This window comes from Sceloporus occidentalis, unplaced genomic scaffold (genome assembly GCF_023333645.1).
Source record: "Sceloporus occidentalis isolate IW3139 unplaced genomic scaffold, rSceOcc1.0.p SCAF_128, whole genome shotgun sequence".
In the NCBI taxonomy this organism is placed as follows: domain Eukaryota; kingdom Metazoa; phylum Chordata; class Lepidosauria; order Squamata; family Phrynosomatidae; genus Sceloporus; species Sceloporus occidentalis.
In genome coordinates, this window is record NW_028317108.1 from 1,516,886 (window position 1) to 1,538,483 (window position 21,598).

General features: G+C 38.2%; 1 protein-coding gene and 2 non-coding genes across 3 annotated transcripts; 1 reads left to right on the forward strand and 2 right to left on the reverse strand.

Moving 5' to 3' along the window:
- Positions 1-15,147, forward strand: LOC149281729 (zinc finger protein ubi-d4 A). Its single transcript, XM_089499022.1, has 11 exons — positions 1-23; positions 1,757-1,917; positions 2,448-2,555; positions 2,777-2,937; positions 3,822-3,914; positions 5,024-5,102; positions 10,223-10,369; positions 10,610-10,738; positions 13,797-13,909; positions 14,900-14,981; positions 15,074-15,147. The coding sequence occupies exons 1-11, from the start codon at positions 1-3 to the stop codon at positions 15,145-15,147; spliced, it is 1,170 nt and encodes a 389-aa protein (XP_089355148.1).
- Positions 9,497-9,618, reverse strand: LOC149281730 (U6atac minor spliceosomal RNA). Its single transcript, XR_016278024.1, has one exon. It is a non-coding gene; the product is annotated as a U6atac minor spliceosomal RNA (small nuclear RNA).
- A 5,874-nt stretch (positions 15,148-21,021) lies between the features above and the next one.
- Positions 21,022-21,153, reverse strand: LOC149281731 (small nucleolar RNA SNORA35). The gene has a single exon (XR_016278022.1). It is a non-coding gene; the product is annotated as a small nucleolar RNA SNORA35 (small nucleolar RNA).
- Between the last annotated feature and the right edge of the window lie 445 nt (positions 21,154-21,598).

Sequence of the window (21,598 nt, forward strand, 5' to 3'; positions counted from 1 at the left end):
ATGGCCGCTGCAGTGGATAAGATGTGAGTTGAGTGCTGTCGGTGAAACAGATTTATAGCCGTGTTCCAAATGCACAAAAATGAATGTAACATAGAGGAATCATATAGACAGTTTGGTAGCTCACGAGAGGGAAAATGAATGGTTACGATTTAATTGAGGGCGGGGGGGTGAGACAAACAAGGGACAAGATAAAAAGTATATAAAGAAACAGAGTTTTAAAAAGTGGAAGGTTTCAGAGGTTTAGCCCCCCGATCGACCTCCCGCTTGGGCAGATTATCGCTGCGTAAATGTGTTAGGACTGCGTTAGGACTGCAATTCCCAGCCAAGAAGCGCGGGGGGGGGGGGGGGGGGTTGTTCACCAATATCTCACGTTACTTAGCTTTCTAGTAGCTCGTTCTCTGCTGGAAGGCCACATTCATCACAGATTTAAATCTGATGTTCTGTACACTACAAACAATTATCTTTTTAATTATATGATGCCACATGAGTCTAGAATATACAAGCTCGGGTTGTGGAGGATCCTACTGGATATATATTGGAGTCTATTATAAAGTTAAGTCTGTATATTTGTGAGCGAGACTTCTGTCTCTATAGTGAATCAACAGATCTTGTTAGACTGATGTAATCGCATATAATGAAAAGGCGAGCAAAAGTAAATCATCTTTCTTTCAGTGGATGTCATTTATTTGATACAGTTCCAACTAAAAGGTTACTATATAAATTAAAAAAGACAGGCTTAGGTGAGTTTGCATTCATCTGGACTGAAAACTTGTTTAAAGACCATTCTTTGTTTGCAGATGAAACTAAATTAGAAAACTGTCTGAACTAAATGTGATATCCCTGCAGAGTGATTTTGAGGATCTGGAAATGCAAGTGCAGATGGGATCTAATATTCATAAATGCAACGTTATGCATTTTGAGAAAATAAAAGTAAATGGGGTTGTGTTTGGGAAATCCATTAAACTGGGAATAATTTTATGCTGCATAGGCCGGTAAGCAATTATGTATAAAGACGGGTATTGATTCAAAGGAGCAATATATAATTTTGCTTTCCCAACCACCTTGAATATCCAGTGTAAGCCTTGTCACTGGTCAAAGGACAATATCAAGCTTGAATAAAGTGCAGCCTGCAAGGTGGTGGTTAGGGGGTTTGCCTTCTTCCATATCTTCCAACTTGTGTCTTTTTATTTAACTTAAATTGCTATTGTGCTGTTACTTAACTAAATTCTTCAAAATGTCCTATAGATGGTATTGGTGTTGTGCTGTCAGTGTAATAGTTTTGGAAATTGTGACCCACTCGCCTTGAGTAGCAGATTTATCTAAACAATTCGCCGTTGTGAAATTTTCTACCCAACTGATTGTTTTTTTAAAACCAAATTTAGTGATGAAAATAAATGTCCACACACCAATAAAAATGGCTGTTCTCTATAGTGCAAAAAAAAATACAGACCAGATTACGCACATTTGGGCTACTCATTATGACGACATTTCTTACTCATTTTAATAAATGGTGACTCTAAACTTGTGGGTATAGATTTTGTGTGCTTTGTTCTTCATTATAACTACACTTGGTTATACCAGAATGGTTCACAGTTGGACACGTGAGTTCTAGACTCGGGCGAGTTTAACAAGGACAGTCTAGCTAGTTCATCCACTGGTAGAATTTAAGTTTACATTTTTTATTATCCAGGCACCTCTTATATGAAAAACCTTTTTTAATATGACAAATTCTTAATGATTTTATCCTCCCATGCAGCCTTGGAGAGCAGTATTACAAGGATGCTATGGAGCAGTGCCACAATTATAATGCCAGATTGTGTGCAGAGCGCAGCGTGCGGTTGCCTTTCCTGGATTCACAGACTGGTGTTGCTCAAAGCAACTGTTACATCTGGATGGAGAAGCGGCACAGGGGTCCAGGTAGGATGGATACATGTTATTTCTGACAAGCTTGTGATATTGTTAAGTATCTTAGGTACAATAACTAGGATTTTATTTCATGGATAGAATTTATATATTGTAAACCATTTCTGTAATGTTAGTGGTGAATTTGTCTTAACACTTTTCACTGTTTTCTCTTTACTTTGTTCAACAGAACTAGATTCATTTGTGGTCTTTGTAGACCTCTGCAATGCAATGTGTCCTGTAACTAGAGGGCATTGCTAATGATTCTGCCTAGGCAGCAAAGCAGAATTTGCCAAAGGGTCAAGCTATTCATTTAGCATGGTTAAACTAAAGCCCTGAACGCTATTTACTTTTGTTGACTTGTATTGTGTACATGTCATGTAAGGGGATTTACATGAATAGTACTAGTGTATGTTTCTGTTAAGCGAAAAACACATTTTACAAAATATTTTCTAGTGAAAAGTAAATTGCATAAAAATGTTTGAACTGTCCATACCCAGCTGATAGGTCAATGTCACCTATGCTTTTTATTGTCTTCATGTAAGGTACAGCACCAGGGCAGTTATACACATACCCATCCCGCCGCTGGCGCAAAAAGAGGAGGGCACACCCACCGGAGGACCCCAGGCTCTCGTTTCCTTCTCTGAAACCAGGTAATGTGACTTGCTATCCACTTATTAAAGGGGAAAGCCATTGAAAAAATATTTTTCAATTTGAGTATAAAATACAGTTGATTATCAATGACGGAAACCTGTTTTTACTTTTTGTTCCAATAAACTCACTTTATCTGCAGGCTTCCATTGTTGTCAGTCATGTTGATGTCATGGCCTGTGTCTAATCGCTTTGTCAAATTGTTTCCCCTTTCCTTTTTAAGACCCAGATCAGATGATGAAAAAGGAAGGTCTGATACCACAGGATGGAAGCAGCTTAGAAGCTCTCCTTCGTTCAGACACTATTGAGAAGCGGATTGTGCCGGATCCTCGTGATGATGACAGCCTAACTGAATTCCCAGGTGTTGTCAGCCGGGCACGGAAGGTACAGGCCTACGGCGCAAGGCAGCGTTACGTAGCAAGTGGAGTTATCACGGTAAAGACAGTGAGGCCACATACACAGCCTGGTGGGACAAGGAAGTTTAAACTGATGTCCCCCTCATCAACGCAATATTTATTTACAGTAAATAGTTGTACCATCTAAGCCATAGAAAGGAAAATATAAAATGTAAGAATGATACCTTTATCAGCTAACTTAAGTATAATAGTTTGTGATCTATTGCGAACCTTTCAGGACTACGTAGGTTTCCTAGGAAGAGACCTAGATGGTCTCAAATGCTTGCTATTCATTTGACTTTGGATAGCTAATAAAGGTATTATTTTTACCAAATTCGCTGATTTACACTCCTTAGTGATCATGTAAATGTATGAATTTTTCATGTAAATACAAGTGTTTCTAACTTTTATGCGCATATCTGACTTGTGTGTGTGTTAGACCTGTGGATTCTTAGAGACACATTTGTAGACGTTATTAGAAATATCTCTTATGATCCTCATTTACAGTCTGTCATATGTATTCAAATTGAAGTATGTGTAAATCTGTGACTGGCTTAAGATGATGGCTAGCAGAAGGCTTGTGGTGTTTACAGAAAAAGAGAGATTAATAAGAGAGGAAATTAAGGTAGTAAAAGGGAGGCGTTATGGCTATAGGACTCCAGAGGAGGAATGGATCTGGAGGAAAGGAGTATATTGGTTCATATATGGAGAAACATGCATAATAAGACAAAATATTAACAGACATACGTTTAGATCTGCCAAAGTAATCAAAAAGAGGTTGAATGCCTTCTTTCAAAGATTTTTTTAGATGATGGCTAACAGAGGGCTTGTGATGTTTCAGGGAAGCTTTTTGAATCTCTTTCTTTATTTTAGCGTATTCTGGAGCCTGATGATTTCCTGGATGACCTTGATGATGAAGATTACGAAGAAGATACACCAAAACGACGTGGTAAAGGCAAAGCAAAGGTGTGGTTTTAGAGTTACTTGTTTTTTACGGCTTAGAGCTGAATTGCTGAGTGAAAGTAAAAATGCATTTATGTGCAAATAAAAAGTGCTTATTGCAGTCCACAGGTATATTCGGTTTAATATCTTCTCTGTATTTCGCTTTAAAAGCTAGTTGTCTTTCCTGGTGTTCACAAGTCCTGCATCACTGTTATGCAGACTCTCGTATGTCAACGTAGCAGCAGTTCTATATAGATCATTGATTCTATGGTACTGTTTGGGTTATTGAATTCCTGTTGGGTGTTTTTTCTTTCTCTGTCTCCACAATAGAGTGATAGATTCTAATTCCATACCAAAGCCTTAAGTCTGGGTTGTAGACATAGTCTAGAAAACTTGCTGAAGTTCAAACCAAGCATCAGAATGGGGACGGTAGGGGATTTAAGTGAATTTTAACATGGCATGGTTGTTGGTGCCAGACATGCTGGTCTGAGTATTTCAGAAACTACTGGGATTTTCACGTGCAACCATCTCTAGGGTTTATAGAAAATGGTCCGAAAAAAGAGAAAATATCCAGTGAGTGGCAGTTGTGCGGACCAAAATGCCTTGTTGATCTCGGAGGAGAACGGACAGACTTGGTTCAGGATGACTGAAAGGCAACAGTAACTCAAATAACCATTCGTTACAACCAAGGTATGCAGAATACCATCTCCGAATGCACAACACGTTGAACCTTGAAGCAGATGGGCTACAGCAGCAGAAGACCACACCGGGTGCCACTCCTGTCAGCTAAGAACAGGAAACTGAGGCTCCAAATGGCTCACCAAAATTGAACAAAGGAGGATTTGAAGAACGTTGCCTGATCTGATGAGTCTCGATTCCAGCTGCAACATTCAGATGGCAGGGCCAGAATTTGACGTAAACATGAAAGCATGAAATGCAAATCAAGCTCGCTGTCTGTCTTTTATATCACCTTTTTGTTGATGCTACTGGCAGCATGTAGGTGACATTTGCAGATTAACGCCACATTTCCCAGGATCTTGTTGAATTGATTTAGGGCTGGGAAATAAAAGACCATTGCCTGATTTAATTTGTCTTAATTACTGTTGTGTGTTTTTTCTTTTCTTAATCTTTAGGGGAAAGGCATGGGAAGTGCCCGGAAGAAGTTGGATGCAGCTGCTTTGGATGATAGAGATAAGCCGTATGCCTGCGACAGTAAGTCTTATTTATCATCCTTCCACTACACGTTCACTTATATTTCTACAGGTCTTGTGTTTTGTGGGATAAAAGCTGTTTTTTATTTGTTTTGGTTTTGTTTTTTTTCTCCTAGTTTTGTACCTTATTTGTCAGAAACGTCAAATGTTTTTTTGGATTACAATTTTAATAATTTTAATACATCCAATCTTACCCTCAATTTCCATTGATTAGTTTAACATGAATTATTCTGGATACAGTAGATTACCAAATGCATGCATATTTAAAGTGGATGCTGTTAGTATACGTCTCTCCACTGCGATCCCAACTCAAATATTATAAAATTAACCACCCTAGCAGGTGTGCTTATTATGCCAAGTCATTTCTACTTCTCCAGAAAATGTATTCATGTTAATACCAGCAAACTTGCCCCTGGTTACTTCTAATTTAGTTTTTCTACTATTGTTTAACTACATCGTATAGGTTGAACATTGCCTCCAGCATTACAGTACTCTTCTAATACCAGTGTCCCAATCATCTAGTCTAGTAGATTGTGGTTATGTGCTTTCTCCCTCAGTTTTCCTTGCTCAGTCGAAGACACCACTCAGCATCCCTAAATGTATCCATTTAAACATTTACTTTTAACCAGTGTACCTTGTCTATCTGCTGCGTGAGTGAAATACATTTTAACCCTTCCAGTTTCTGTAGGACTTATATGTGTTAAAACCTGAGCCGAGAAGTCCATTGGGACCCACTTTGGTACAGGGACATCTTCCTGCTGCTGATCAGGTGTTGCGCAGCTCGTCACATGCACTGGTACATAGTCGCAAAAGGAATGCTCAATCATGCGATTGGGCATTCCCTTCCTGTAGGCATCCATGCAGGCAGCCACTGGAAGTTCACTTGAGAGCAGGAGAGCCCTGCTGTGCTCCCCCTTCTGGCTGGTCACACACTGCAATCAGCAATGCAGGACTATAAAACACACAGCACAGCTGGATCAGGATGAGGAAAAATCAAGGAGGGGGTTAAATAAAATTTATTGGGAGCCCAGGCATCTCAAGCCAAACAAAAAAGGGAAAATACATTGAAATGCCCCTTAGCATATAGTATTAACAAAAAAAATTGATATGAGGTAGTATGTAAAGCATTGATGTGGCCCTCTTGGACATAAAAATATGTATGTGTGACTTTAATCTGGAGATGTTGTGGAACCTAAATTGGGCCATTCTCCCGCTGTGGCATCTATTGTATAAAAACTATTCTATTTTAGGATAGGTTTTTTTTTATATCTACCACTAATTGTTTTATGTATTTCTGATTTTAAAAGGACCTACTTCTGAACGAAACAATGTGTAATTTGTGCAGGTTCATCAAAGATGGAAAGGGAGATTAATGGTTAACAAACGTGTTATAAATGAAAAAAATAAATCTGGTCCTTGGATTCGGAAAAAGGACCTATTGTACAGACATTATAAATATCTTAAGTGTTAGGAATATTCACCGCCATGCATCTCTCCTGCCGATTGTTCATTTGCATCTTTTCAAATGTTTACATTTTTGTGTTTTTATAGATGAAGTTGAGGTACAAAGGGGAGGGTTAATTTTCTGGTTTTAAAACTATATTAATCAATATATTCATATACTATGTTGTCGAGTAAGCCACTTATTGCCAGAATTGTGTCCCTTTTTTTTAGTGGCACTGAATTCTTAGTCTACGCTGTTATTAAGAAAGGGGTTTATTCTAATTTTCGCATTGAATTCACAATGCTTTATTAAAGGACCAACCTTGATAAGAGTTTCCTGTAAGAGGCTGCTTTATCATGCATAGTTAAAATGCCTGGTGTATGTGGAAAGATTTCTTGGATACCTTCATTGATTTACCTATGTTTATTATTCAGTGCCATTTTCGTCCAGAAAAATCTCACTGGGGTTATTTACGTTTTCATCAAATGTAATTAGGTCAGTGGATTGAAGTGTCTTAACCCAACCCATGAGGCCTAAAGTGTCCTTTTTTTAAAAAGCAGTTCATCACGCAGGAAAGAGCAAGAGAGGCCAGCTGTCTGGGCATGGAATATTTCCATTTTAGAAATATTAAAAATGACCATAACTAGCTTTTAATTTGCCTTTGTCTTGTCAACACTTACAATACCCTTTTAATGTAATCAAATGAGTAATTCTTACCATGTATGTATAGATGACAGTGGGCATTACTGTAAATTAAACTTATGCATCTGGTGTCTGTAAATTTAAATTTTACTATGCAAAGAAAGCCAATTAATTATCCATAGTGACTGTAAATTTTCTCCCTGCACTCTATAGCAGAAAATCAGCATATAAAAAAAAAAATATTTGAGCATTTACTATTCTCCTGCCTCTGCTGGGTAGGAATAACTTGGCTTTTTCAAGAGGTACAAGGTACCCCTGTATCAACAAATCTATTGCTTCACTTGCTCTCTCTGCTCTGTATGTGTGGCTGATCTACTCACTCCTGTCTTTCTGTGTGTCTTTCTCTCCTCATTTCAGACAGTAACAAACTAAAGCAAACTTCGAAATTCTCCGAAAGAGGTAGTTGAACTTGCTTGTTTGTGCAGCTAGATTGGCATCTTCCCCACTCTGCCCGTCTCTGCTGGCCCTGCAGCTTAGCATGCCATGTCCTATGTCTTTCTCACTCATGCCATTGCCCTATTGGGAGGGTCTGAAAACTTGCATCCATGTGTCCATTGCGACCCCATTTTGCAAATGTGTCCGTGGCACATTGACTTTTCATCCCTAAGTTAAAGAAAAAAAGGTTGAAGTTTTATGTAACGTGCATCTAAGGAACACTGGAACCTGATAGATTTACCAGAAATTATATCTATATTGTAACATCACATAGCATTTTCAACCAACCTTGTTTAAAAAAAAAAAAAAAAAATCTTGCATGTTTGTTAAATATTCCTTTTTCATGCATTTGAGATTTTGTTTTATGACCTTATGAATTGCTATTTCTTGAGATATAAAAGTCTTACGTAGCTTTTAGCTTTGCTCTAACACAGACTTGTCTGAGGCGTAAGTGTGGATAACCGAAGCCAGTCTTATCCATATACTTTAAGTTAAAACTTTAATAGTTTTCCCAGGTGTAGTAATTTGGTATTAATTTAATAAACAAAGTTACACATTTAAAGTCTCTGATATCCCATTTACTTCTAAATTGGCAACTCTGTGTAAAACAAAACTTGCCTTCGCTCATCACTGACATCTGCACATGGGACGTTTCACATAGACATTATCGCATTTGGATATCATTGGCTAATGCATTGCACAATTTCTGTTCCCCAAGACTAGATATTGGCAATTTGTTTACTGTCTGGAGCTCCAAAGGCAATAACAGAAATGGAAATTAATGTTTCAGAATTATGACCCTTGTAGTATTCTGCTTCCCGCCTTTGGGAAACAGTGTTTTTTGTAATACAATACAGGTGAAAAATCCTATTAAGGAGTTTATAATTTAAAAAAAAAGCCTTTCACTGCCTGTTTTGAAAAGCCTAGTCCATCCTGGGAATTCTATAAATACCACAACTGATAACGAAAAAGAGGCTAGTAGCTTCGGGGTTTCCTGCAATGAAATAGAAGATAACAGCTCTCTAAATAAACGTCTGTATCCACTAAATATGGTTTGTTCAAAGATTAAAACCGTACAATTTTTTTTTAGATTTTCATTTTCCTTTAATCGGGACTCTTTCAGGGTTGATGCGATGCTTTGGAATCTATATGCTGCGTGTACTAGTCTTTATAGTTCCTTTTCATTTGGCAAAGAGTATCAACTGGCATGCTGACATTGGTTATATTTTCAAAAATACCTTTTTTTTTTTTGTGGAGAGATCCTTTGACTAGTTGACAGGAGCTTGACTTTCCTTCTACTTATTATGGAAAATAGAAATATATGAAGCTCAAGTTTCAAGTGTGGATACTTCTCGCAGGCAACATAAGACCTCGCTTAGAGCCTTCAGATTCATAATTTTTCTATTTAATGTCAGCAGTGGATTATAGATTCATTGGTGTAGTGCTTTTATATTTTGTCATTCAACTTTTAGAAATTCGGGATTTGTAATAATAATTTGAGCTTCTTTGTATATTAAATACAACTCCTTGTTAATTTACCTTATATCCATCAAAGGAACAACCAGTGCATTGCAAAAAAGAAAATGTATGTTTGAATAAACATAATTGGGCATTGATCTCTAGATAATTACTGTAGGTCAACATATATGCGTGTTCAATTAAATTAATTCATTTAGTTTTTAACAGAGTTGGCCACTAAGTGACCTCATTACCATACCATCTTGTTTTAGTGGTACTTGTCCTTAAATTATCATAATGGCTATCCTCTGAAAATATTTAAACATATAATGCCAGTATATATCACGCTTTCCTTTTTAATAGAGATACATCAAAGCAAGAAGAAACATTTTAGCCATATATGATCTGTAAAGACCTTTAGGCCTTTGACCCTTTTGTGTCACAGAAATTGCTAACCTTCTCTCCTTTCATTTTTCCATCAAAAAACATAACATGCCATATTGTAACACTTTGCTTTGAAGGGTATGTATGTGGTTTCATGGCGATGTAGATCAATTCTTCAATGCATTGACACATGATCTTGTAACATTTTGGCCTCTCCATGGGGTTATTAGATTTTTTTTTGTGTTCAATTTAAACAAAAAAACATGTTTAGGTAATAAGGAAAAAGTGGTTTGGAGTTAAGACAGAAGCAGGAAATAAATTTTCCATGAAAGTTGTCTATAAACAAGATGAACCTCATAGATAAAGCTCAGTATACAATGGAGTGTGAGCCAATGGTAAGTGGGGTGTTGCGGCTGGGCCAATAAGCTTGCAGTCTGTAAAGTGATGCTCACTGTTGTCCTGATTCCTTGTCTGTTTTTTTTGGGGGGGGGGGGGGTTGTGTTTTTTTGCATTTTACTTTGTTGTTGCATGTAGAGCTGAAGAGGTAGAAAGAGTTTTGAAAGCTTTCGTGGTCTCAATGCCACTTAACCCCTGCAACCTCCCTTTTGCTCTGTTCCTTCTTTGTCTCCTAACCTGTTCCGTTTTCCCTTTTTATCCACCCCAAAACACATACTTCTTGCTCCCTTTTTGTCTCCCAGTCTGCGGAAAGCGCTACAAGAACCGTCCAGGCCTGAGTTATCACTATGCACACTCACACTTGGTTGATGAGGAAGGGGCTGGAGCCGAAGACAAGGAAGATTCCCAGCCACCCACTCCCGTTATGCAAAGGCCAGAGGAGCAAAAATGTAAGCAACTGTGCAGTCTTCATGTTCTATTCCATTTAAGAACTCTCATTACCCTTCCCTCTTGCGTGTTTTCCACCAATAGTCTGCTTATCTTATTACATACACTTTTATTCACTTCTTTTCTCAGTGTTTTGCTTTTAAGACCTCATTCTCTTGATTTTATTTCCATGTGTCCTGCTGTGTGACACTCTTATCTGTATCTCCACCTGAATGTCTTTCAATCTGTTTTTCTTTATGCAGCAAAGAAGGGTCCCGATGGTCTTGCACTGCCTAACAATTACTGTGACTTCTGTCTCGGGGACTCCAAGATCAACAAGAAAACTAACCAGCCAGAGGAGCTGGTTTCCTGCTCAGACTGCGGTCGTTCGGGTATGAAAGGAAGGGGAAAAAGGAAAGGGACCTTATGATCAACCACCATTGTCAAAAGTCTGTCTGGGTAGGGATAGTCACCACCAGTGTGGTAATTTCAGATTACAGGATTTGGGTATCTCAGATGACAATGACTAGGGTCAGGTAGCATACTTTGAAAAGCTTTCACTGCAGTTAAGTCAAGGTGAGATTGTGAGTTTCAGCCAGACCCCAGAAAATATCTGTTGCTGAATTAAGTTGCACGAGGCGCCAGCTTCTCTTTTGGAGTAGGAACCCTCCAGTGTGTCTTGCATTCTCAGTTTTATTGCTCTTTCATAACATCCTCAAATTGCTTAACTCAAACGCACATTTGTAAGCTTACCCCAAAGTATGTATCTATAATATATATTTTCACGTGTAAAGTAATGTTAATTTATTATTGTAAATGCTATTCTAGCTGGAATGGCTAAAAGGTGCTAGTGCTTTTAGCTTTATAGACACACAAAGTCTAAACGTCTTGTGAACTAGATTTCATTTTTCACCCTTACAAATGAAAGTACAACTTCTACCCTATTATCTTAAATGCGCATTGGCATCCATTTGTTGTGTTCATAAAATATTTAGTTATTGGCATTAGAAGATAAAACCTCTACTTAAGCACCTCCTCAGCTGCCTCTACGAAAAGGATGAAGCATACTAAAGTACACTTCCTGCTCATGGCTGGTACTACTCAATGCATTTAATGTGAGATGGATTTCCATTGGAATAAGTGGGATTAGTAGCAGCCAATATCATGTATGGTAGCTGAACACCGATAATCATGTGCAAGATGTGTACTCCTTGCTTTCAGTAGAGGCAGTCAGGGCCGAATTAAACAGGGCAGAAGTTTCACTTTCTAACTCTTAAGAACTAGAGAATACATACAGCAATTTCCCTTGAGTTCCATGCAAAATGGTCTCCAATATGCATTTAAAATTAAACAAAATGGGGGACCAGGCCGCTCCTTTAACAAAAGTAAATTTAATCATGCCTGTAACAATATGTGAACAGGTTTCCCAGTTTCTATTTCTGGTCAGTAGTCAATCATTTTAATTGACTAAATGGTATCTTTTCTGATCGATAATGTATGGATTACAGTGTGTTCTTTTTATATAGCTATATGAAGTTAATATAACAGTTCTGTGATAACAATGTATTACATAAAAAGGTCGTAATGTATGCAAAAACTCTACAGGTTTCTATTTTATGCTTATCTATACCACAGTGCAGACCTACAATAAAGTAGTGAATAAAACAAATTATACAGTAACAAGAACTGCATTTCATAGCATAGGTTGTTGAATTTGCTTATTTGATGAGTTGTATTGACATTTACAAATACATTCAGCTTAAAGGTAATTGTGTTAGTACTAAAAAGTACTAGGTATAGATAGGTGAAGATTAATCTTTGAAAAATACACACATGGTCTACTTGCTCTGTTTTATTAACATAGGGTAAATCCAGACATGTTTACAGCAGAATTGTCATTAACGTAAACATTGCATAGCATTAGTCACATCATGTGGCAGTTTGAGATATTTGTAATAAAAGATTTTGATCTGCCTGTGGTGGAACTCACTTTGTATCGGGCATTTTGGACTTTTTCTACCACTCTCTTTGTGCCTTCTGATTCAAAACATTTAATGGTCAATCAGGTTGGTCAGTTGGATACTGAAATACATCATCAGATCAAGTGAAATGAAATTTTAAATATTTGATTTCAAATAAAAAAAAAACCTGCCAAATTGTGTGTATATATAACGTTTTCAAATGTTGACACACAAAGTTCTTTAGGCTGTTGATTACAAGAACTAAATGCAGACCAATACTTGTTGCCTGCTTGCCTTGTAGGCATGTGTGATGCATCTCCTAATCGGAGCCAATTAAGTGCAATGCGTGTGCTAGAGATTGTGGAGCCGTTAACTTTTTTTAATTTAAAAATCTATTTTAAGATGTTTTAACAAGCCTTATTTCATTTATGTAATTTAACTATAAGCAATAAAAAAATCACAGGAACTTACCTTTGCCATTTGCTTCCTGTAATGTGCTTTGTCTCTTTACAGAAAGTAAGCTGGGAAGATTTTTAATTGCATGCAGTTAGATTATAACTATGAAAATGTTCCAGCTTGTTTGTGTTGTGTTCAGCAGCTCCTTAGATGTATTTGATATGTTTTAAATAAAGTGCTTAAGTAGCTAATGCTGTTAATTGCCTGTCCCTGCAGCATAACAAAGCCAATACTAAAATGCTTGATGGTGTTCTGTGAGGTTTCTTAAAAGGTGAATAAAGTATTATACTGGACTATATTAAAGAGAATCGCTTTTGCGCTATTAATTCTTAAATATGGTATAGCTTTGTAGTACTGGGAAGAGTGACATCCAGAGGCCACTTGATCTTATGTTGAAATCGCCTTCAGTTTGCAAAAAAAAGTAATAGTTTCCTTGGCACCCCCAAAAAATGGCCTTTAATGAACCATAGAAACTGCCTATTGGAACCATATTATCAACGAATGTTTACAAAATTAAACAAGATAAGGGGTGGGGACGGAATACTAACATCCTGAGGTAATATTCTTTCTGTGCAATATGTTTCGAGATTTAACGTGGCACTCAGATTGAATTTTGCAATGATATGAGCATCTCTCTGGTTTAGGTTCTTTATTGCCTTACCATGGTGTGTAGTATTGTATTGAGAGGGCAGGTGTGACACCAGACAGGACCAAGAGAAGCTGAATTACAGCATGATCCCAAAATATCCTAGGGAGAAAAATTGGTTGAATGAAGTATATCATCCAAACACATTTTTAAAAGTAAATTAGTTTTCTATACTAACACAGTTAGCATGGGCAACACTTCTTCAAGGTAACCACATGGAAAAGTTAGCTTTTTTTTCTCACACTGGATATGGCAGTAACATAGTATATGATTTCAGTACACGTTTTTGGGATAATGTATGTGCATCACATATTTTTAATATACACCCAATACAAAATTATACTCACGAAGACTCATTCTGAGTCCCACTCTCTCTTGCGGTCACAGGACATCCCTCCTGTTTGCAGTTCACACCAGTGATGATGGCTGCAGTGAAGACTTACCGTTGGCAGTGTATCGAGTGCAAGTGCTGCAACATCTGTGGAACCTCTGAGAATGATGTGAGTAAACATTGGTTTAAGTGGTTATTCTTGTACAACTAATCTATTGAAAACTTCCAAGTGTCTGTGTGACTTCATTGAAAATGTACTCTGCAGGGTTTAGTCTTCCCAAGTCTCAAGTTGTTAATGAAGATACGTGAAGCTAGCAGTTTGCTCTAAACCAAAATTACATATTCAAAACCAAAAAAGTGGGGCGCTTGTGTAGAACTAGGATGGGTTTAAAAGTTACAATGCATACAATAGAATAGAAATCAAATCATACTTATAGTACCTATTAGCATGATTTGATTGCTATTTTATGTATTATACCTTTTTATACTCGTAGTATTACAGAAGTGCCCCACTTTGAATTTGTAGTTGTATATTGGAGAGAGTCTTTTGTGGGTTGCAGCTGTGTGTATTGGCCATTATATCAATAAGTATTCATATTTTTTCACTTATACATTTTCTGTTGGCCAAAAATACATATTGCTAAGTTAGTAAAAGAGAAGATAGTCTTGATTCAGATACCCATTACTGGAAGACATTTCTCCACAAAGCTTACGTGACTCGTCATGGAGAAGTTTGTAATGCCTTATAGTGCAGACAATGCTGAACGTGAAAAATGTCGGCCTTTGAAAGTCAACAAGCTATCTTCTACCCCTTTATCCAAATAAAAGGCTTGCGAGTATAGATCAGTCTTGGTCTTAAGATAGCCTTTTCTGCATCTGTATGTTATCTCAAAAATGTAAGTAGGCTTCTATATCGCTTGGATAGTGTACACCATATCTGTCTTGCCAGTACCATTTTTCATATGATGAAATTCCTACATGGATCACAGGTAATCTAAAGTGGAAATTAAGATTGTTTTGCTAAATATAGGTGTACTTTATATTTTATATGAACTTGTAGTAGTGAATTTTTTTGTAAGTTTTCTTATGTTTCCCCTTTCTAGAGGCAACATGCCTCAGACTTTTCTGTAGAGCTGTTTTGAGTTCTTTGTTTCCATAGGATCAGTTGCTGTTCTGTGATGATTGCGACCGTGGATATCACATGTACTGCCTCTCTCCACCTATGGCTGAGCCCCCTGAAGGTGAGCTATCCTTGGTTTGCATATCTAGACACATCACTTTTTTTTTTTTTTTTTTTTTAATAGTTCTTAACGTTTTTTTTTTTTCTCTACAGGGAGCTGGAGTTGTCACCTATGTCTGGATCTTCTGAAGGATAAAGCTTCTATTTACCAGAATCAGAATTCTTGACAGGTGCATGTAGCCTGTCATGGTTGAGGGATGGAATACTGGACATCCTGGGACCTTGAAACTAAAGAAGCTAAATAATTAAGAACAATGGTGATGGAGCAACCTCGGTTATGTTGGGACATCCATTTGTGTATAAACACATAAATAGCATAAAATTATGCATGTAAATCACACATTACTGTTTTCATGATGCTTTTATGAAAATACTTGTGTTGCCATAGTGTTTAGGGCATATTTGGATCAGTTTTTGGGTAAAGTGGAAAACCGGTGGAGTATTTTTCAGACCGTAGCTCCAAGTTAAGCTTTAGTCCCAGTTTAAGATCCTTAACAAAAACTGATTGAATATCAAATTCTCTGTAAGTGCAGTGTTCTCTATGTGACTTAAATCCAGGGATGAGTGTGATCCAATGAATAGCGGTCTGCAGCTCATTTTTTTATTTTAATACATCCAGATTAATACCTACAAGGTAGGAGTATGTTTTAAAGGTGTGGGGGTTAATGCAAAAATATTCACTGTTACTGACCTTTTTTATGTGATCACTTATGTGAAAAAAATAAACAGAATTATGTTGTAGGGAGCAGCATTATCAAGTATAATAGAGTTTGAGGTTTTAAATAGGTCATATGTACTCTTTGGAGATGATATAAAGTATTTTATAATGAAAAACCTATGATGCACTCAGATATTGCTTTGTTTACAGGGAACGTTTAAACGGCTTCAGCAGCACTATTCTGGCAATTCTGTTCATGTTTCTAAAAAAAAAAAAAAAAATGACCATTTTTTCCTCTTAATTCTTAGTATATTAAAAATGCAACATCATCCAAGGGTATGCCTGTGCTTATATACATTGACGGGATGTCCTCCTGCCAGGATACCAGAGGTTAACCCCCGCACCAGACAGAACCAGCGTTGTAGCGAGAAGGGGAGTGCCGCTTGCACCTTAGCTGCTTTGGTGCTGGTGCTAGCTGTAGCTTAGTATACTCAACGCATGTACAAAAGGACAGTGAGGTATTACAGAAGCCCACACCAAGCATCAAACAACACCACTGTTGAGGGGAAAATAGGACTCTGGTTTATTGAAAATACACCAGTATTTAAGGGATAATTTACATACAATAGACACAGCAAACCACACAGATCTCTATCAGGCCTCCTTTGCACATGTCTCGGTATTAGGACTCGGCCCAGTAGGGGGTTGCTATTGTAGTCTGTGGGGAGGATGGTAAAAATGGGCAGTTCCCTGATTTCTGGCTGAAATCTGCTGAATATCAGAGCCCGGTGCAAATACTGAGCAGATGTACAACACCACAGATGTACAACACCACACATAAACACCCTCCCCAAATACAGGTGCCGCAAATCTGTGTCTGAGCTCCATAGTCTATAGAGTGTCTGGAGCTTGGGGAAATGTGGCACTCTGTACCAGGGGTTCGAAGTAGTCCCAATGGACCCCATGTACCCATGTCCCCAAAAACAGAACCCCTTCCAAGGCCAGGGCCATAGTCTGTAGGAAGGAGGCTGGCCCTCGGGCCCCTCCAGCAGCCCATGACACGAAGGCTTCCGTGATATACATATAAAAAACATTGCATACATAACTTATATAGTTTGTGCATTAGTGTTTCAGCCTTCAGTTGAATTAAGATACTAAGTAGCAGACAGGTGCATCTAATCAAATGCCCTTGGTTAATTGATCATCAGCAAGTGTGACCACCTCTATAAAAGCTGAAGTTTTAGCAGTTTGCTGTTTGGAGAATTCAGGTGTGTGAACACAATGGCAAGGAAGAAAAACATCCGAAATTATCTCAGGGAAGCAATTGTTGCTGCCCATCAATCTGGAAAGGGTTATAAGGTAATTTGCAAACGGTCATTCTACAACGAGAAATATTATTCAAAAGTGGAAAACGGGACAGTTGACAACCTTCCTAGGACTGGACGTCCCAAGGTCAGACCATGTAATGCTCAGAGAAATTAGAAACCCAAGAGTTACATTTCAGACTCTACAGGTATCAGAATGTGGCAGTATGATTAGACGGAACAGTTTTGAGTTGCCAGGAGAAAGGAACTTCTCAAAAAAAATAAAATAAGACAACACGGCTTTGGTTTGCAAAGTTGCATCTGAAGTAACCACGAGACTTCTGAAACAATGTCCTTGGACAGACGAGACCAAAGCGGAGATGTTTGGCCATAATGCACTGCGCCAGTTTTGACTGTGAAGCAAGGTGGATGAGGGGTGATGGTTTTCGGCCCCCCTCCTAGTCAATACTTTGTAGAGCCACATTTTGCAGCAATTACAGCTGCGAGTCTCAAGCTTGGCACATCTAGCCACTGGAACTTTTGCTTGTTCTCCAAGGCAAAATTGCTCTAGCTCCTTCAAGTGGTATGGGTTCTGCTGGCGTAAAGCAACCTATAAGTCACCCCACAGTTTCTCAATTGGATTGAGGTCTAGGCTTTGATTAGGTCTTTCCAAGACATTTAAATGTTTCCCCTTAAAGTGTTGCTTTTGCATGCTTAGGGTCAGTGTCCTGCTTGAAAGTAAACATCTGTCCCAGTTTTGAACCTCTGGAAGACTGAAACAAGTTTCCTTTAAGAATTTCCCTTTATCTAGTACCAACCTTTATCTAGGGCAATCCTGCCCTGTTTTTCAGTCCCTGCCAAAGAAAAACATCCCCAGAGCATAATGCTGGCACCACCATGCTTCACTGTGGGAATGGTGTTCTCTGGGTGATGAGAGGTGTTGGGTTTATGCCAGACATAGTGTTTACATTGACCTTTATGCTTGAGGAGTCTCTTACATGCTTTTTGGTAAACCTGTTTGTTTGTTTTTTTCTTAAAACAATAGCTTTTTTTGGCCATTTTTCCATAAAACCCAGCTCTGTGTAGTGTTTGGCTTAAAGTGCTCCGATAGACAGATGCCTTAATCTCCGCTGTGGAGATTTGCAACCCCCGCAGTGTTATCTTTGTTGCCTCTCTGATTAATGCCCTCCTTGCCTTGTGCATGAGTTTTGGTGGGCCACCCTCTCTTGGCAGGTTTGTTGTGGTGCCATATTGTTTCCATTTCTTAATACTGGATTTAATGTTGCTCCGTGGGATGTTTTTTTGTGTGTTTATAACCAACCATAACCTCTCCACATACATACACATACACTGCCCTCACACCCCTTTCTCCCCATCTCTTACCTCTTCCAACATCCTTCTGCCGCCATCCTGCGTCCTGTGGTGGGAGCGCGAGGTCTGTCACTTCAGATAATGTCATATCCCCACGCTCTGCATTATTTGCAAGCGGGTAGTGATGAGGGAGCAGTAAAGCGGGGTCTGAAGTGACAGACCTCACTTGTTGAGCCGACTAGAGGGAGATTGCGATCTCCCAGCTAGTATGCAGGCAGCAGCTGCTGATCGGGCGGCTGTCCGCCCCCGCAGCTGTAGCTGAGGTGAGTACTGATCTCGCCTCACCCTTCCTCTGCCCCTGCAAAGCGGGACAGAGACACAAAATCAGGACTGTCCTGGTTAAATCATGACAGTTGGGGGGGGCATGTCAGTTATTCTGGGGTTTGCTAGCATTTTATCAGACTACTATGTCACAACATAGCCGGGCTATGAAATATAGTTTTGAGACTAGATTTCAAAATCCCAGGACACATAGCTGCTTAAGAAACCAAGCTTCAGGTTACTGGTAAATTGAATCCTGTTTTCCTAACAAACTGTCAGATTATGGAAAGAGATTTTTTTAAATTTTTAGAAATTTTAAATTACATGACGTGATCATTTGACCATCAACAGTAAAATCAGTACTTGGAAAAGTAGCATTGGGCCAGACAACCAAAAAATCTACTACTAAAAAAAAGGGTTAATTTCTAGATATACACCCCTGTTTAATAGATTAAACCCACACACTTATTAAATTACAGGAAAATGTCACATTTTAATTTAGGTGTAGCTTGCTTTTTTTTAAGAATTAAATGTATTCTGGATTTCTCTATTTTGTTTCCACTATGCTCCTGGGTAGAAACTTTAAAATGAAAATTTAATCATAGCGGATTTATCTATATTACTTAATATGGGAAAGAAGTGGGTTGAAGGGAATGCGTGGAAAATCTCTGGATTTAAAACATTGCTCAAACCCCCATTTTGGGGGTGTTGGTGGTTAAAAAAGTCTATTTTGTATGGTTGATACTTAAAATGTTATGTTTACTTTAAATAGAGAACACTATGCCCTTGTACAATTTAACCATTTGATCACTCAAGATGCAGAGACCCTTCTGTATCTCATAATTGCTTCTCTGATGATAGAGGAAGGTCACTGTCCAATAAGGTTTCTGTGGTCTAATACACTCTATAGCATTATGCCACAAAGGCTGCATAGGGGTCAGGGCTGGGATTCCAATGCCATACAAGCAACTAAAAAACCTCGCACAAACAGTCTCAAGTGTGTTTAAAACTTCTCATACCTTAATTGAACTTATAAAAATGTATGTTCTTTTTTGGTAGCAAGTTCTTTGGTGAAACTCCTTTACTGTCATATCTCTGTGGATGAGTGGGTAAGAGAAAAAATGCCACTTGCCCTAGTGTGTTCAGGTAATAAACATTGAATCCAATGCTAAATGTTAGCATTAAAAGTAATATAACCTTTACATTACTAGTTTAATACTACACATTTCTGTAATTTCTCTGCAGAGAACTTTATTACCACCATCGTACTATTTAGTCTTTGAAGGAACACGCCCACCACCATATGCACTTTAATGTATAAACGGACCATGGAACTATCATAAATTTTTCTGCTGAATCCCCCCCCCCCCCCCCCTAGAATTGACAGACTAAAACAAACAGATACATTAGGTGGATAAGGCCCTGCTCGCAAGCTTACAATCTTGAGGGAACAGAGAAACGTAAGAGGTAGTGTTGTATCAGTGATATGGAAGTTCTACCAAGAGGTGATAAGGGAGGAGAGCCTTACCCCATGGGAACAAAGAGCAGTGGTATGGAGGGCCTTATATGTTAGTACAAGTATTTTAAATTTAATTAACCCCTTAAGGACCGGGCTTATTTTTCTTTATGTACCCTTTGGGACCGAGCCTGTTTTAACACTTTTGCGGTGTTCGTGTTTAAATGTAATTTTCTCCTCACCCATGTAGTGTACCCACACAAGTTATATGTTGTTTTTTTCAGGACAAGATGGGCTTTATTCAGATATCATTATTTTGATCATATCATCTAATTTACTATAAAAAAAAATAATAAAACATGGTGAAAATTTGAAAAAAAAACACCTTTTATGACTTTTATTTGAAAAATCTTTTACTCATCGACGAAAGCAAGTAAAAAAAAACAGCTAAATAGATTCTACTATTTGTCCTGAGTTTAGAAATACCCAATGTTTTTATGTTTTTTTGCTGTTTTTTGTAAGTTATAGGGCAATAAGTACAAGTAGCGTTTTATGATTTCCAAACCTTTCTTTCCAAATCTGGTCATTCTGCCTCCATCTCCTCTTTGGAACATCTTTGAAGCCGGTTAACTCAATTTATCCCCATGAAACCATATATTTTTGGAAACTAGACACTCCAAGGTAGTTCAAATGCTGGTATTTTAACCCTTTCCATACACTAATTATACAACCACACTTTGTCAAACTTTGTAATAGTAATTTTTTTTTTTTTTTTTTTCACATCAAATTGGATTTTAGTTATACATATAAATATATATGGTATATGTCCCTGTCAAACAACACCCCAATATGTGTTCAGCAACATCTCCTGAGTACAGTGATACCCCACATGCATGGTTTGTCAGGTTGTGTGGGGGCTAAAAGGTAACATTTGGGGCATGCGTAATTCACGGTTTCAATTTGAAATTTTGACATCCGTTAAAAAAACTTTTTTTGTACCCAACTTTCAGAAGGGGCAAGCTACAAGAAAGCCTGGACTTTCTCCAAGAAGGGATTTGATCTAGCACCGTTAAGCGATTCCCTCATGCCATGGGAAAGACACAGAGGTCACTTGTCAGTGCAAATAAAGGCTCAAAAATGGTGCAGCAAAAAAAAAAAAAATCTAAAAAGCAGTAAATGTACAAAAAATCTAAAAAAATAAAAAAGTGGAGCAGGAACAAACAAACAAAAAATAAAAAATGGGCAGCTGTGTGGTACAGCTTAAAGCAGTTACCAAGGCAGAGTGCAGGTTCTCCAGGGCAATCTGGACAGTAGAACATGGTGTCCTTTCTTTGCCCCCTGCTGTAGCATACCCTGCATCTTTTTTGGGGACTCTGCTTCTTCTTTGTAGGAGGAAGCCTAAAAATAAAATGGGTAGCCCCAATTCTACTATTCTACGGTGTCACCGCCCGGGGAACAGGTGCATCTTGGTACAAGATACCCAAAATAACTTGAAGTTGAAACTGCAAAAAAGACAGTTCCATTACGGGATTTGCTTTTTTGTGCAACAAAAAAGCATTGTAGATCGC